The 16801-nt window shown below is 37.6% G+C and overlaps 1 protein-coding gene across 2 annotated transcripts in view; it reads left to right on the top strand.

The window, feature by feature from the left end:
• LOC129744262 (uncharacterized) overlaps nt 1-16201 on the top strand; it is a 64118-nt gene extending 47917 nt beyond the window's left edge. For both annotated transcript variants that reach the window (XM_055736700.1, XM_055736701.1), the window contains exons 5-6: nt 4126-4443; nt 15288-16201. In XM_055736700.1, the coding sequence (XP_055592675.1) occupies nt 4126-4443; nt 15288-16064 (1095 nt within the window). In that variant the 3' untranslated portion in view covers nt 16065-16201. The remainder of the gene's footprint in view (nt 1-4125; nt 4444-15287) is intronic.
• Nucleotides 16202-16801: the final 600 nt, after the last annotated feature.

The following is a 16801-nucleotide window of genomic DNA, read 5'->3' as shown; positions in this document are numbered from 1 at the left end:
AAGAGTGAATTCCAAAATCAAAATAGGAGCAACTTTCTACACACATACCTTCAAAATGAGGGATGTTCAGGTTTTTTAAATGTAAAATTGAAAGAAATACCTCAAGTTGATATTGACCCAATTTTGACCGATTCACCCTTTAATTTTAGTTTTTTGTAAATTTTCTCTTCATTTTTTCCAGCCGTTTTTTCCCCTAACTGGATGTTTTGAATGTAAGGATTCTGTAGAATTTTTCGTCAAGAGCCAGCTAGTTTATGAGAAATATGCAATTGACAAAGATGCCCATCAACTCCACATCGTAGTTGAAAATAGAAAATTCCAAAAAAAGTAGCTGTAAACATCCGTTACTGTCGAAATCGTATCATTTTCACTATTATTGAATCGATTACAAGTAAATTGAACTTTCTGCATTAAAAGTTAAAAAAAAATAGTGCACAGTATTGCTTTAATAGCCATCGTCCACGCTTACCCCGGTGTACCTTAGTTTTATGTTTGAGAAAAGAACGTTTTTAATTGTTTGCTCTCCAGTATTCATTGGTTTTTTGAGTATTGATCAAGTTGTTATTAGAATAAAAAAAAATTCTCAAAATCAGTGCAAATCAGATAAAAAGTGCATTTTTTTGCGTGACGTAATTCACGGATAAGCCCTACATACAGTTGCGTTCAAAAAAGAATGAAATCGCGTGAAGCTGCGCACCCACTCCCGACTTTGACAAAATTCTTTGTGATAAAATTTGATTTTGTGATAGAAAAAACCAAGAATACATGGATTACGATGTTTTCCATACAAACATCCGTCCAAAGAAGAATGAAATCGTCTGCTGGGTGAAAATGGACCTCATTTTCTACCAGGCACCATTTTTGATAACGTTCATCAATTTTCAAGAAACTTAACCTGGTACTAGATTGGACATTTGATCTTTGGACCAAAATTCAAAATTTTTCAATGAAAATTTTCAAAGATACAGCAATTTTAGTAAAGCAATTCCAAATTTCTCTTTTTAACTGGAATAGCTGTATCTTTGTTGCCAGTCATCGTAAGGATTTCAAATTTTGTAGAGCGTTAGTTGATTAATTGAACTAGATTTTGTGAAAATTTCATGATAAAATATCAACCGAGAGAGAAATGGCAGCTTGTCAAAGTTGGAAGTGGGTGCGCAGCTTCACGCGATTTCATTCTTGAACGCAACTGTAAATAGAGATGTTGGAGATTTGAACCTCCTTGAAAGTTAATGGTTGCTTTCAATAAGCCATTGATGCATCAACATTGAGATCAAGATTAAATGTATCATTAGGCGTAAATGCAAAGAAAAAACAAACTGGTGTTTTAAAACAACACAAACTAAATCCAAATTATTTATTTACAAACCATGTTCAAGAAGTTCTTTGATAGCCACTGTTTTGTTATCAAACAATGCAAACCTCATCAAATTTTAAATTAGAAATATTATCGTGCTTAACCCTTAATTTGCAACCAATAAAAGTTTTATCTATACAGTGGTTTACCAGATAATGCCATTTTCGTCCGTAGCGTCACAGCACCCGACTTTTCAGCCTTTCAAAATTCTTTACGGTATCAAAGATTTCTGCTCTGTTCAACGACGGAACATCCTGAAAACAGTTAGCATTCTTTATGATTTTAGGTACAGGACGTATTTTTTTTTATTTTGAGTTTAACAACCAGTTTAGTACGAAAAATTGTAAGCATTCATCATAATAGGAACTAAGTTAATTGTTTGTATCTCATTTTTTATAAGTTCAATTTGAAAGGTTCCTTTTAATTCAACCACGGTAAATGAAAAGTTCATATACCAGTATTTCGATAGCAACTTACTACCTTCTTCAGTGAACGTTTTCGATTGATGAATGTGTATCGTTTCAATTTGTTCAATTTGATTTTTCAAATGGTGTATATGAATTTTATCGAATATGAAAAATAAAAAAATGACTTTGTGATAGACAGGCGCGTGCAATTGTGGAAATTGCCCTGGAAAAAAGTTTAAAAACCACTGATATAGACGTTTGATAAAATTATCATAAGTGTACACTTATCATGTTTATAGTAAGATTTGATAGATGGATTTTTTTGAGTCACGTTCTTCTATGGTGACCATCGAAAATCCAAAAGCCGTTTTTAAAAAATTTCCAATCAAATGTTGCCAATATCAGACTGAAGACTACCTGTTTCCGAAGTTTTAGACCGTCTGTTTGATAAATATCATAATTAGAGCATATTTCCGAAACAACTTTCAACAATGAAAATTGTAGAAAAAAATAACCGAAACAGTATGCAATATCTGGCAGTAGAATCAAAAAGCGTTTAATTTTGATTCTACTGCAGGATTTTTTGACAAAACTTAGGATCGAGAATCTTGCTGTGATGACAATTTTTCAAGTTTCCTTCATTTTTTCTTGGTTTTTTGACAAGGATTAAGGTATTGTCAGTAAAGGGGGCCTCTTTCAACTTAAAAAAACAACCACTAATTTATTTGCTTCGCAATAATGCTGAAATCAAGTTCGTCTTAAGTTTTGGAGCAAGGAAACTTTCTATTACTTTACATACAGATACCCATTATTTAGAAAAATAAATGCTAAAAGCAAACCACTCAATCACTTCACCTCTGTTTCAGAGTAATTTCACCATTTCAGATTCAACCAAAACATAGTATCAACTTTGTAGGATCTATGGAAGTGTTATTTAAGGAAAAAAAAGGCATTTAGAGGCAACTTTTTTTGGATATTTAGCCATTAATTCTGTCAATAGTTATGTAACATTGAAAGAGAGAGAGTTTCCGTTTATTTCCCGCTTAGAGTTCGTTTTTCTGTTTTTAACGTAATTTTCAAAATACAGGTTCGAATATTTTGTGCACGATTTGACCACCTTATTTTGTTTATTTCTACGGCAGCTTTTTATTGTTACAAAAATGAAGTCAGCGTCAGCGAAGTCAAAATGAAACAGCGTTTTTTTTATCACTTCCCCAATCTCATTTTTTCATTTGCGCTTAATTAAACTTCTAATTTTGCCTACCTTCATAGAGTCAATAATCTTCACTTCATGAAAAGCGAAATTTAGAATTAGTTGGCACACTCCTATGTGAGTTTTGTGGAACCGTAGAAAACATCAATCACATACTATATGACTGCATCAACTTCAATCAACTATGAACAAATTATAATATACTGGTCAACAAAAAAGATTTAATTGAAAAACTTAGAAACAATAGCATATCAGAGTATAAGGATCTGTCCGACTTTTTGAGAAATACAAAGAGGAACATCTGAAGATATTTAATCAATAAATGAACATCAAATTAAAGTAAATAAATAGTAAATGTTACTTAACTAATGAAATCACTAACCCGAATAAACCGTTGAATTAAATAACACGCGAAATGTAAATAAAAACAAAACAGTAAAAATCCACAAGACTTGGCATTTCTGGATTGAAAGGTCTACAGCCAAAAGAAAGAGAGAAAAAAAAAGAATTGGCACACTATAAGATCCTCTAAAGCTCTTTCAGCGATTTAGCATACGAATTTTAGTCGAATAGAAGATTTCCAGCTGTGTTTGAGTCTCCAACTAAGACTTTCCTGAATTTTTCGTGAGCCGGCCCAAACAATTTATTCTATGACCTTCTGTATTGTATGATATCTCAAAACCCCCGTGATTGTCACAAAATAATGTACGTATAAACATTACACTAGTAGGTTGTTTCACTGAAAATTTTATAGATTTGCATACATGCACGCAGAAATTATTAACAATACAAAGTATTGCACTTTTTTCGAATACACTATTTATTCGTAAATATTCGTTCTTGCATATAGATTAAATTGGTGTTCAAGGGAATCCATGAAAATTGTTGCGATATCCAATTTTAAAGACTGGGTGGAATTTCCTAAGAGAAACTCAATAAAATTTTGATTCGTACTGGGAAAATCTTCATTCTGAAACTAAATTACATACTTACAAACTTTAATATTTAAAAAAAAATCCCTACTCTCAGGAAAAAAGTTCGTCCGATTTTTGAAGGCTAAGAGGTTGACAAGCTATTTTTCTAAAATAATTAATTTTTAGTTTGTACTAACATTCATGTGATAATTAAAATTATTTTCTAATTTTTAGATTATTGACGGCCACAAGGTGATCATCAACGATACCTACTACACCAAGCAGAACGAATTCGGAACATCGGTGTACAAGGTCCGCGTCATCGATGTCAAGCCTCTGGATGAGGAAGATGGAAGCAAATCGGACGAGGACAAACCCCTGGAGACGGGAAATCGGGCCGGATCGGACGATAAGGAACCTACCACAACCCCCAAGGCCACAACCCGGGACACCGAGCTGGAATCGAGCGACGAAGAAACCAAAACGACCGCCGACGACAATCTGAACACCATTGAGTCCAACTCCGATATCGACGGACCCAAGAAGGATGAGGTAAATACCGAACCCGCTACTACTAAGGAAGAAGCTACTACTGCTGCTACCCCAGAAGAAACTACCGCATCTGAAGGCTCCAACTAACTCTACTAAAACAACAACTCTTTACCCTTAAAAATACCCTAACTTGCCATAGGCCGGGTTTATTGGCGTCTTTTTATCCCTACGTCAGTACTACCTACTTAAGTATTAGTTAACAATGTACAGCTGATCTCTTTCTCTCTATAACTATTAACATTCATTTTTGAAAACAAAAACAAATCATTTGAGGCTCGAATACAAGACCAAAAACAATTGGATGCATGAACTTTCCAAAAAAAAACTTCCTTCGAAGATTTTCCAGCTGTATATTTCTATGGAGGCATGCAAAACCATTTCCTCAAGTTTCTCCCCCATACCTGTAAATCATAATCTCCTATGTATCGAAAACCAAAACAAAAACGAAACGTAGCTGTTAAAAGGTTGATTTGTAAATTTTGTCTCATTCATCTGATCCACGCCCCGGGGATACGAATGAAGCCGAAACGAAACTAGATCGGAACGGGATCGATCCAACGACGGATGTAACGGAAGTCATGCTAGAAGTTTGCTTATATAACTCTACAGGACATCGGAACGTGACTGTACAGTACATGAACGGTGATAAAGAAAAATTATTAAAAATCAAGATTCTCTTGAGTTGAGTTTTCTGGAGTCTAGAGGTTGAATAAAAAATGAAACTATTTCCGAGGCGAAGCAAAAAACAGTGATACAAATCTAATTGAAAGCATTTTTTATGTAAATAAATAAATCTGTTACCAAAAATTTAGTTATGCTAAGTTAATTCATTAACTCCCTGCTGCATCGATGGATGCTTACTTTTACATTCTACTAAAAAACATTTTTAATCGAAACCTTTGCTTAGAAACTAAACCGTCGCATGTGTACAAAGCTGCTAGTTGACCATAATTCTTGTTTCTCAAGGTGAGTATTTTTTTAATCAACACTTCATTTAACATAAAATTTCCCATAGAGAACATATTCAAATGTTAGTTTTTATATTGAACGAACAAAGCAAGAAGATCTTCGTTTCGTTAAACCCAAACTGCCAACCAGCTTATTACAGATACAGTACTCACTCGGACGCTGTTGGGACCGAATTGTGCGTCCGACAACCGAGGGTGCGTTGATTGTTACGTGTGCATTTTGGGCAAATCACTATAATTGGTTAACTGTAAACTTGTGAGGTTTAAGAGTTACAAATATTTGATAAAACATATTTGAGGCCCTTAACCAAGAGGTACCGTGAAAGCACCAATGGCCGCGCAGTACCAATGGCCGCGCACTTTCAACTTTAATCTTAATTTTCTCCGGAATTCAACAACGAAAATTTCTATGTTTCGCATTTTCTAATACCTACGCTAAGTATCTTTCACTTGCCATACTAGAAATAAATTTATTCTGCCTTTTGAGGTCAGGAAAAAATAAAAACAAACATCGTTTTTGCCGGATGCCATTTTGTCTGTTGTCCTTAGCAAGTGAGCTGAGCGGGTTCATTTTTGTTATTCAGTTTTTTGTGTTGAATTAAAGCACCTTGGCAAAAATTTTCGAACGTAAATTATTTGTGGCTGTATAATGAATGAATTGTGAAAAAAGTGAACATTTTGAAGGTTCTTTTGCGGAAAAAATGACAATTTTGTTGTGCACGGCCATTGGTACACTTGATTTTTTAATGTTTCTATCCCCGCGCACGGAAAGTCTTCTAGTATGTATCAGCAGTTAAACGTAGAGAAGTTTGTTCGGAAGTTCACAAAGGTTGCATAAGATTCACAGGTAAGCTTTCCAATCAATGTTTTCCATCATATAACCGGCTGAAAAAACACTATTTTTAAAAACAATATTAGAAGAAACGGTTATCTAATGAAAATGGCTACAAAGTGTTGAAAATTTGAGGTTAGATAGCAATTCGGATCTGTTTGGTTTTAGTTGGTTAATTTTTCCGTGGATTTTCAGACAGCACGCCGGATGTGTGATGATTTATCGAAATCGGAACCGAAAACATTGTTCCAAAACATCTTCCGGCAAAATAATGCTCTGTAAAAATGGCGTCTCATACTAATTCAGCACCAGACTAGTTTCACAAACAATGGAGACAAATCGGTGTTTGATGTGTGAATCATAAAAAGCATTACCTTTGAACACATGAGCCTTAGAGCCATGCAAACAACATTTTAAACTTTTTGGATACCTTATTTACTGTTTAAACCCTAATTAAGACGTGCGCGGCCATTGGTACACCGGCACTTGTCACAAAATCCCGTTTTTTGTGGCGTTGCAATGAAAAATTTCTCCCTTTTAAATTTTTCCCTTAAAGTACGTAAGTTTTACTACATGTCAGTGCTTTTCTTTCCAGAATCGCACAAAACATAATTTTTGTACGGCACAAAGAACATCCATCATAGCTTAAATGCGCGGCCATTGGTGCTTTCACGGTATAAGCGCAAAAATAGTAAATTTTGAGTTAATTATGTCAAACGATTCGTCATACCTTAAAATCTATTTGGTGATTATTTTTCATATTTTGAGATTTTTTTTCAAGTACTCTAACGTTTGATATTTTTTTCAAACGTTAGAGTACCAAAGTACGAAAAATACCCGCCAACGGTGCCTTATGAAACAGTAGTGTTAGATGCAACATTTGTATACCACAAAACTTATTCAATTTTTATTTTAATATAATGCGATAAAACTATGAGTTAATGATAACAAAATGTTGATGTTGATGAGTTTCTTGCATAGTGAGATAGTTTTTTTGAAAGCTTTTGATTCTTATAGAAAATTTTTAAAAATCGAGCAATAGATGGACAAGTTTATAAATTTTTTGATGCCTTAAAAAACATTATCATACGCAATGTGACGGATTGGCTTAATAATATCACCTTCAAACTTTAAATTGCTTTTATTATCCTATACCAAAACTGTTGGTGTAACAATATTTTTAGGAAGATCATCAAATTTTTTTTTTAATAAAGGTATACAGTAAGCGAAACAAGAATTGTATTACTATGCGTTTTGCACGTTAAAATATGAATGATTGAAAATCACTAAAAAAAATCTACAATTTGCTTTAAATTGTTCAACGGATATATAAAGCATGAGGACCAAAAATATGGAAAAAAAATTGCGAAATGAGAAAAGTACCGTACCACATATGTTTTTTTTTTTTACGAAAATCAAGATTATTTCTTAATATTTATTTGTGTAAATGTGAATAATAATCTACTAATTGATTTAATGGATCCCTGCATTTTGAGACGTTTAACAGCATTCCAAAGGTTTTAAAGAAGGTTTTGATAGTTTTTCCAAACTGTTTACTTTCTTCGTTATCATGACGTGAAATAATGAAACAAACATTCTGGGTTATTTTTTTTTGTCTTAATTATATAGACCTTCAGCCTTTGGCTGGTTTGTCTCTGAATTCTGGGTTAATTTTAATCTGAAAAAATAGATTGGAATTCAAAAGCTTAGGTTTTTTTCAGTACACCTTCAGATTCAGATCGTAGATGGCAGCACTATCGTGCAGTTAAAACCAAATTTAGTCTCAATATGGATTTTTCGGGTATATTTAGGCCCACATTCCTTATTGCAGGGAACGCCAAAATGGCCGGGAAATGTACAATCTATCTCTTTCCAGTTTTTTTTTTTTGGCATAAATCGAGAACATATCAGGAAAAAGGGACCAGATTTTATAAGTTGGGTTGTTTGCGTATAAATAATTTGAAACCCTCATTTTTAAGAGCTGAATTGGGAAGAACGTGGCAGGTTCATTTTTCATATTTCATTTAACACGAGCTGCTCCGTTTCGCCTTTTATTGTTAATACGCGGAGATGAGTTTGCGTTTGAATAATGAAGTCTATGGATTTTCACTACAATATTGCTGAAACATCCAACAGTAAACTTCTACAACTGAAAGTTATAAATTAAAGATTCATTATAATAGAATACCTGTCAGTGTCCCTCAAAACTCCATTGTGCAAATTGTCATTTAATACAACTTATAATAACGGCAATATCGCTAAAACAGTATTTGTGTTGTATGGAAGACTAATAAAATATGACTTTAAGAACTTATATCATCATTTTAAAATGGTTCCCATGCGAAAAATTTATAACAAAAATATTGATTGCAATATGTCAATCGTTAGAGTAAAGTATGAACTTTTCAATGCCATATTTTTGTTGTTGAATTTTATCGACGTTTTTCGTCAATTTCGATTTCATCAATGCCATATTTTCAAAGCAATAGTAAACTCTCAATTTTTTTTTAAGGAACAGGAAATATGTGCTGTGGGTTCACTTGATCCCTCGAGTCCAAAAAGATATATTTTTCTTCAGAATGGATGTTGACCATTGCTTAGCACGAAATTATTAATATTAATCCAATGACTAATATTAATATAACAACTAGCTGACCCGGTGTGCTTTGCTACACCTTCCAAAAATTGTTGAAATTTGTGGTACGTACCTAGTTATTTTACTTTTCATTTATTTGCAGTTTTTTTTTTAATTCACCAAAAAATGTTTTTTTTCAAAATTAAATAGCTACTTTTTTTTTAGAAATCCGTGTTTAAATCGTTTTTATGAATCTTGATTTCTTTGCGTTATAACTTATGCCAAAATATTTTTTAATATATATGGAATCTTCGTTATCTTTTTTTAATGTGGAGAGACTTTCAAACTATCATTGAAACATTTTTTGTTACAAAATAACGTCACGGGATACTTATTTTACCTATATATTTGCTCTCAAATTATTATACAAATTGTGAGAGTGACCACCTTCCCCATTCCTTTATCACCAATGGAAGAAAGGGGGATCTCATAACATCAGAAAAAACTTCTTGTATACTAATTCGATCCTATGTCATATATGGCTCCATTCTCAATAAGTACTCGTGTTATTAAAAAAAATGGGTGATTCTCTCCCCTCTTTATACCTCGCCTGGCAAGAGAAGGGGGTTTCAAATCATCGAAGAAACATTGCCCGTACAATAATATGCTTCCATGCAAATTTGGTTCCATGTTTTCGATTTGTTACCGAAATATTCAAAAAAACAAGTGTATGCGTGACCATCTTCCCACTTTTTATCGTTCCACTGAATGGACTAAGGAGTGCTAAACTACCGGAAAAAACATTTCTTGTGTTCGAATACTCTCCCATGACAAATTCTGTTCCGTTTGCTCGATGGTATGTTTTTTCCCTTGTGATATTTGGTTCCATTTGTTAGATAAGTTCTTGGGTTATGCAAAACAATCGTATGTGAGCTCCCGTTTTCCCTAACTGTATCCCCAATTGAGGAGAAAGAAGTCTCAAAAAAGCAAGTAACCATTTTACGTATCCAAATGCTTTCTCATGCCAAAACTGTTTCCATATTTCTCTATTAGGTCTCGAGTTATGCGAAAAATTGTAAAGCCCCCCCACTCCTTCCTATCACCCCACTGGAAGAAGACAGTAGTACCAAATATTCACAGAAACATTCCTTGTGCTCAAATATCCTCCCAAGCTAAATTTCGTTCCATTTGCTGGGTTAGTTCCCGAGTGATGTAGAAATTTGTATGAGAAAACCCTCCTCCCTTAAGATTTTCCGACTGGATAAGCGTAATATCAAAGAAAAATTTTCGTAATCAAATACCTTCCTACCCCAAATTTTGTTCCACTTGCTTGATAAGCTTTCCAGTTGTGCTGAAAAAGACCCCTCCCCACTTTTTATCTTCTCACAGAACTATTTATCGTACCAAAATATCCTTCCATGCCAAATTTGGTTTCATTTGATCGAATAATTTTCAAGTTATGCAATAAAAAAGGTATGAAAGCCCCCCTTCTTCTTTCGTGTATCCCCACTGGAAGAAAGGAGGGGTTTAAAATGATCATAGAACCATTTCTCGTATTCAACTACCCTCTCATGCCAAATTTGGTTTCATTAGCATGATTAGTTTTCCACTTATGTAAAAATTTGTAAGGTAGGCCCCCTCCCCCCTTCCTATATTTCCACTGGAAGAAGGAAGGGGTATCAAATATTCATAGAAACATTCCTCGTACCCAAATACCCACCCACGCCAAATTTGGTTCCATTTGCTTGATCGGTTTTTGAGTTATGCAAACATTTGTCTTTTGATTGGGAGGCCCCCTCCACCCTTCCTGTGAGAGCGAGGAGTCTCAAAGTTCCCTGGCCTCCAATACCCTCAACTGTCAAGTTTCATGCAGATCGGCTCAGACAGACAGACAGACAGACAGACAGACAGACAGACAGACAGACAGACAGACAGACAGACAGACAGACAGACAGACAGACAGACAGACAGACAGACAGACAGACAGACAGACAGACAGACAGACAGACAGACAGACAGACAGACAGACAGACAGACAGACAGACAGACAGACAGACAGACAGACAGACAGACAGACAGACAGACAGACAGACAGACAGACAGACAGACAGACAGACAGACAGACAGACAGACAGACAGACAGACAGACAGACAGACAGACAGACAGACAGACAGACAGACAGACAGACAGACAGACAGACAGACAGACAGACAGACAGACAGACAGACAGACAGACAGACAGACAGACAGACAGACAGACAGACAGACAGACAGACAGACAGACAGACAGACAGACAGACAGACAGACAGACAGACAGACAGACAGACAGACAGACAGACAGACAGACAGACAGACAGACAGACAGACAGACAGACAGACAGACAGACAGACAGACAGACAGACAGACAGACAGACAGACAGACAGACAGACAGACAGACAGACAGACAGACAGACAGACAGACAGACAGACAGACAGACAGACAGACAGACAGACAGACAGACAGACAGACAGACAGACAGACAGACAGACAGACAGACAGACAGACAGACAGACAGACAGACAGACAGACAGACAGACAGACAGACAGACAGACAGACAGACAGACAGACAGACAGACAGACAGACAGACAGACAGACAGACAGACAGACAGACAGACAGACAGACAGACAGACAGACAGACAGACAGACAGACAGACAGACAGACAGACAGACAGACAGACAGACAGACAGACAGACAGACAGACAGACAGACAGACAGACAGACAGACAGACAGACAGACAGACAGACAGACAGACAGACAGACAGACAGACAGACAGACAGACAGACAGACAGACAGACAGACAGACAGACAGACAGACAGACAGACAGACAGACAGACAGACAGACAGACAGACAGACAGACAGACAGACAGACAGACAGACAGACAGACAGACAGACAGACAGACAGACAGACAGACAGACAGACAGACAGACAGACAGACAGACAGACAGACAGACAGACAGACAGACAGACAGACAGACAGACAGACAGACAGACAGACAGACAGACAGACAGACAGACAGACAGACAGACAGACAGACAGACAGACAGACAGACAGACAGACAGACAGACAGACAGACAGACAGACAGACAGACAGACAGACAGACAGACAGACAGACAGACAGACAGACAGACAGACAGACAGACAGACAGACAGACAGACAGACAGACAGACAGACAGACAGACAGACAGACAGACAGACAGACAGACAGACAGACAGACAGACAGACAGACAGACAGACAGACAGACAGACAGACAGACAGACAGACAGACAGACAGACAGACAGACAGACAGACAGACAGACAGACAGACAGACAGACAGACAGACAGACAGACAGACAGACAGACAGACAGACAGACAGACAGACAGACAGACAGACAGACAGACAGACAGACAGACAGACAGACAGACAGACAGACAGACAGACAGACAGACAGACAGACAGACAGACAGACAGACAGACAGACAGACAGACAGACAGACAGACAGACAGACAGACAGACAGACAGACAGACAGACAGACAGACAGACAGACAGACAGACAGACAGACAGACAGACAGACAGACAGACAGACAGACAGACAGACAGACAGACAGACAGACAGACAGACAGACAGACAGACAGACAGACAGACAGACAGACAGACAGACAGACAGACAGACAGACAGACAGACAGACAGACAGACAGACAGACAGACAGACAGACAGACAGACAGACAGACAGACAGACAGACAGACAGACAGACAGACAGACAGACAGACAGACAGACAGACAGACAGACAGACAGACAGACAGACAGACAGACAGACAGACAGACAGACAGACAGACAGACAGACAGACAGACAGACAGACAGACAGACAGACAGACAGACAGACAGACAGACAGACAGACAGACAGACAGACAGACAGACAGACAGACAGACAGACAGACAGACAGACAGACAGACAGACAGACAGACAGACAGACAGACAGACAGACAGACAGACAGACAGACAGACAGACAGACAGACAGACAGACAGACAGACAGACAGACAGACAGACAGACAGACAGACAGACAGACAGACAGACAGACAGACAGACAGACAGACAGACAGACAGACAGACAGACAGACAGACAGACAGACAGACAGACAGACAGACAGACAGACAGACAGACAGACAGACAGACAGACAGACAGACAGACAGACAGACAGACAGACAGACAGACAGACAGACAGACAGACAGACAGACAGACAGACAGACAGACAGACAGACAGACAGACAGACAGACAGACAGACAGACAGACAGACAGACAGACAGACAGACAGACAGACAGACAGACAGACAGACAGACAGACAGACAGACAGACAGACAGACAGACAGACAGACAGACAGACAGACAGACAGACAGACAGACAGACAGACAGACAGACAGACAGACAGACAGACAGACAGACAGACAGACAGACAGACAGACAGACAGACAGACAGACAGACAGACAGACAGACAGACAGACAGACAGACAGACAGACAGACAGACAGACAGACAGACAGACAGACAGACAGACAGACAGACAGACAGACAGACAGACAGACAGACAGACAGACAGACAGACAGACAGACAGACAGACAGACAGACAGACAGACAGACAGACAGACAGACAGACAGACAGACAGACAGACAGACAGACAGACAGACAGACAGACAGACAGACAGACAGACAGACAGACAGACAGACAGACAGACAGACAGACAGACAGACAGACAGACAGACAGACAGACAGACAGACAGACAGACAGACAGACAGACAGACAGACAGACAGACAGACAGACAGACAGACAGACAGACAGACAGACAGACAGACAGACAGACAGACAGACAGACAGACAGACAGACAGACAGACAGACAGACAGACAGACAGACAGACAGACAGACAGACAGACAGACAGACAGACAGACAGACAGACAGACAGACAGACAGACAGACAGACAGACAGACAGACAGACAGACAGACAGACAGACAGACAGACAGACAGACAGACAGACAGACAGACAGACAGACAGACAGACAGACAGACAGACAGACAGACAGACAGACAGACAGACAGACAGACAGACAGACAGACAATTGCAGTATTTTTGGCTTTGTTCGAATTAAATTTTAATTTTTTTCTGTCAAAAATGTTTTTAAGAAAAAAGTGTTAATCTGCTGCATACATTTAGGGGTAAAAAATACTACAAAATATTCTTTTAGCTTAAATCATGAAAATTAATCTTAGGATGGGTGAAATTTTGATTAAGAAAAAAAATTATCAGTTTATGAGTTTTCAAGTCGACAATGAAGAATTCTCGTGGCGCAAAATGTGCGAAAGGCGCAAATTTGTGCATAATTATTGTTACGTGTCTTTCTGCATCGTCAAGAAAGTCCTTTTCAAAACCAACACAACGCTGCTAAAGTATTGCATAACCGATCTCTAGTAACGTAGCTATCACCGAAATGAAGTGTCCGGATACTAAATGATCAAAGCTTTAGATACACAAATCTGAATTGTTTTGAAGCCGCTAGGAAAATGCTACAGAAGTTACACGTATCAATAATAATCCCACTTTCATAAAAAAAAATATATATATTTTAATAATTTACCTTTTTGAAAAATTAAGCTCTTACCCAATATTGCATAATTTTTTCATCATCAACACGATATTTGTTTTGAAAACAAAAATGACTTAGGAACATTCATGGCGGATAAACAGCATTTTTTTCGTTTTATGGAACTGTTTCTTTCAATTTGTGTTACAAGAACACCTGAAAAGTTTTTTTTTGGGATAATTGAGTGTTATTTGTCCCACTTCACTTAGATTGTTCCGGACAAACCTATCTTACAATTTGGACACCTTAGAAATTTTCACTTGAGATAAGCCTTATTTCGGGCTCTCAAACCGGTTACAATTTGTTTTGAGATATTGGGTTCAAGTTTTCTTACTGTATATTGTTGACTGTATTGTTTAACTATCAGAATGATACGAAAATTCTCACACTGAATACTAGAAAAAGGATTTGTCAATATTAATTTTAAATATATCTTGGGTCTGATTTTTGTGATTCAGTATGTGAAATGTTTAAGTAACTAATCAATAGTTACGGAATGTTGTCGTGATTATTATCGTCATGGATTCACGTGTATAAAATTTACAGCTATACAGAATGATATCTGAATTTTTTCGTGTGGATTTTAGAAGAATTAGACAAAGTGTTTCATAATTCAGGTTGATAAATAACCACATATTTCGACTTAAGAAGCTCAATCTCAAATTTTATCTGTATGGGAAATTTTATTAGCTACATGACCTTAGTTAAATAGATTTTTCATTAACTTTAAATGTAATTTAAAATTATTTAACCTTGAATTAATTACAGGGATCATCATCGGCCATTGAATCATTCGAGGGTGACTTCCTGAGGCCCCAACAGAAAATCTTCTCTTCGGGACAAGAATCGCTGGAGCGAAGTAATCAAATTCAAAGGCTGAAACCCGATCGCGAAGATTCTAACTCGGTCGAGCAAACCGACGAAGGATTTTCCCCGGACGAATGGAAACAAGTCCAAGACGACCGAAAACGGATAATTGTAAGCGGATCGTGGGATCGATTCCCGGTTAGGAATCAAAATCAAAACCAAGGACAGTTTGACATCGATGGCTCGTCTGGGGGTGAGGTTGTTGATCTTACAAACGATATTATAGTTAATGAAATGTTGGCCGACGCGGCGATTCCCCTGCATCCGGATGTGGAAGTATTTGCGCCGAAACAAAAGCGACCGGCTCAGCAAGATCCAATGCAGCAGTTTCCGGGATCTTTCCCGCAAGGAAATTTCCCTGGCGGCAATCGGTTTCCAGTAACCTATCCTAACCAGTTCCCGCAGCAGTTTCCACAGCAGTTTCCCAACCAACCGTTTCCCCAGAGTCCTTTCCCAGGCCAGTTTCCGGTGCAAAATTTTCCGGTTTTCCGACCTCAAATTCAACCTCAACCGATGGGATCAATCAATCTTTTCGGAGTTAACGTTGGCCAGCCAGGGCAGATACCAGCACAGAGACCGGTACAGCCACAAAATTTCGGCGGAGTTGGCAATTTTGGACAGCAAAATCCTGTACTAATTATGACATTCCCGTCACTCTTCAGGGAAGTTAGGCCCTGAAGAAGTTAGCAGCTTATTTATTTCTCTATTTATTTAATTTATTTTTTATTTATTTGAAGCAACTAATCGTACAAAGCCAAAGAAATCAGGGTTTTCTGACAATAACACTAGAAATGAAAGAATAATTTATTATCAAATAGTTTACAAACTTTATTTCCAATAATGATCACAAAATCCTTTCTCCTAAAGAGCTTACTTCGCAACGATGTGCATCTGACGGAATTCCCACGACAAATCGAGGGCAAAGCGCAGCCAAGGTAAGAAACAAACTTTCTAAATCTGAGTGATTTGTGCTCCGGCCAGGGACTTTTCCCTGCGCTTTTGCAATAATTCACTATCAAAACGAGAGGAAATCGATGAGATTTTCGCCTTTCCCAACAGCCCAGCTTAAGTTTTTCATCCCAAAAAAACCCAACAGCTGAAATGATGACATTCACTACTGCTTTTCTCTGTTTGTGTTGTGTGTGTGTGTCTTTTCTCCCCGGAATTCGATACAATTGGAAGCCGATAAACGTGCTCGATAAAGTCGATGGGACGCAGCGTCGGACGACAAAAGTGAAACTTTCGAAAGTGGAAAACTTTTCAATAAACACTCGATACTTCTGCAACTGTTTTCGCGTGGATCTCTTCTCAATGGATAGTTGGGTGGTGGAAAGGATTTTATATTTCCCGTTAAAGTGTCGCTCAAAATTGTGAGATTGTTTCACAAACGACAAAAGTCAGAAGGCAGTCAAAAA

This window comes from Uranotaenia lowii, chromosome 2 (assembly GCF_029784155.1).
Source record: "Uranotaenia lowii strain MFRU-FL chromosome 2, ASM2978415v1, whole genome shotgun sequence".
Taxonomy (NCBI): Eukaryota; Metazoa; Arthropoda; class Insecta; order Diptera; family Culicidae; genus Uranotaenia; species Uranotaenia lowii.
Note: the sequence above shows the minus strand (reverse complement) of the source record. Positions and strands in the feature narration are given on the sequence as shown.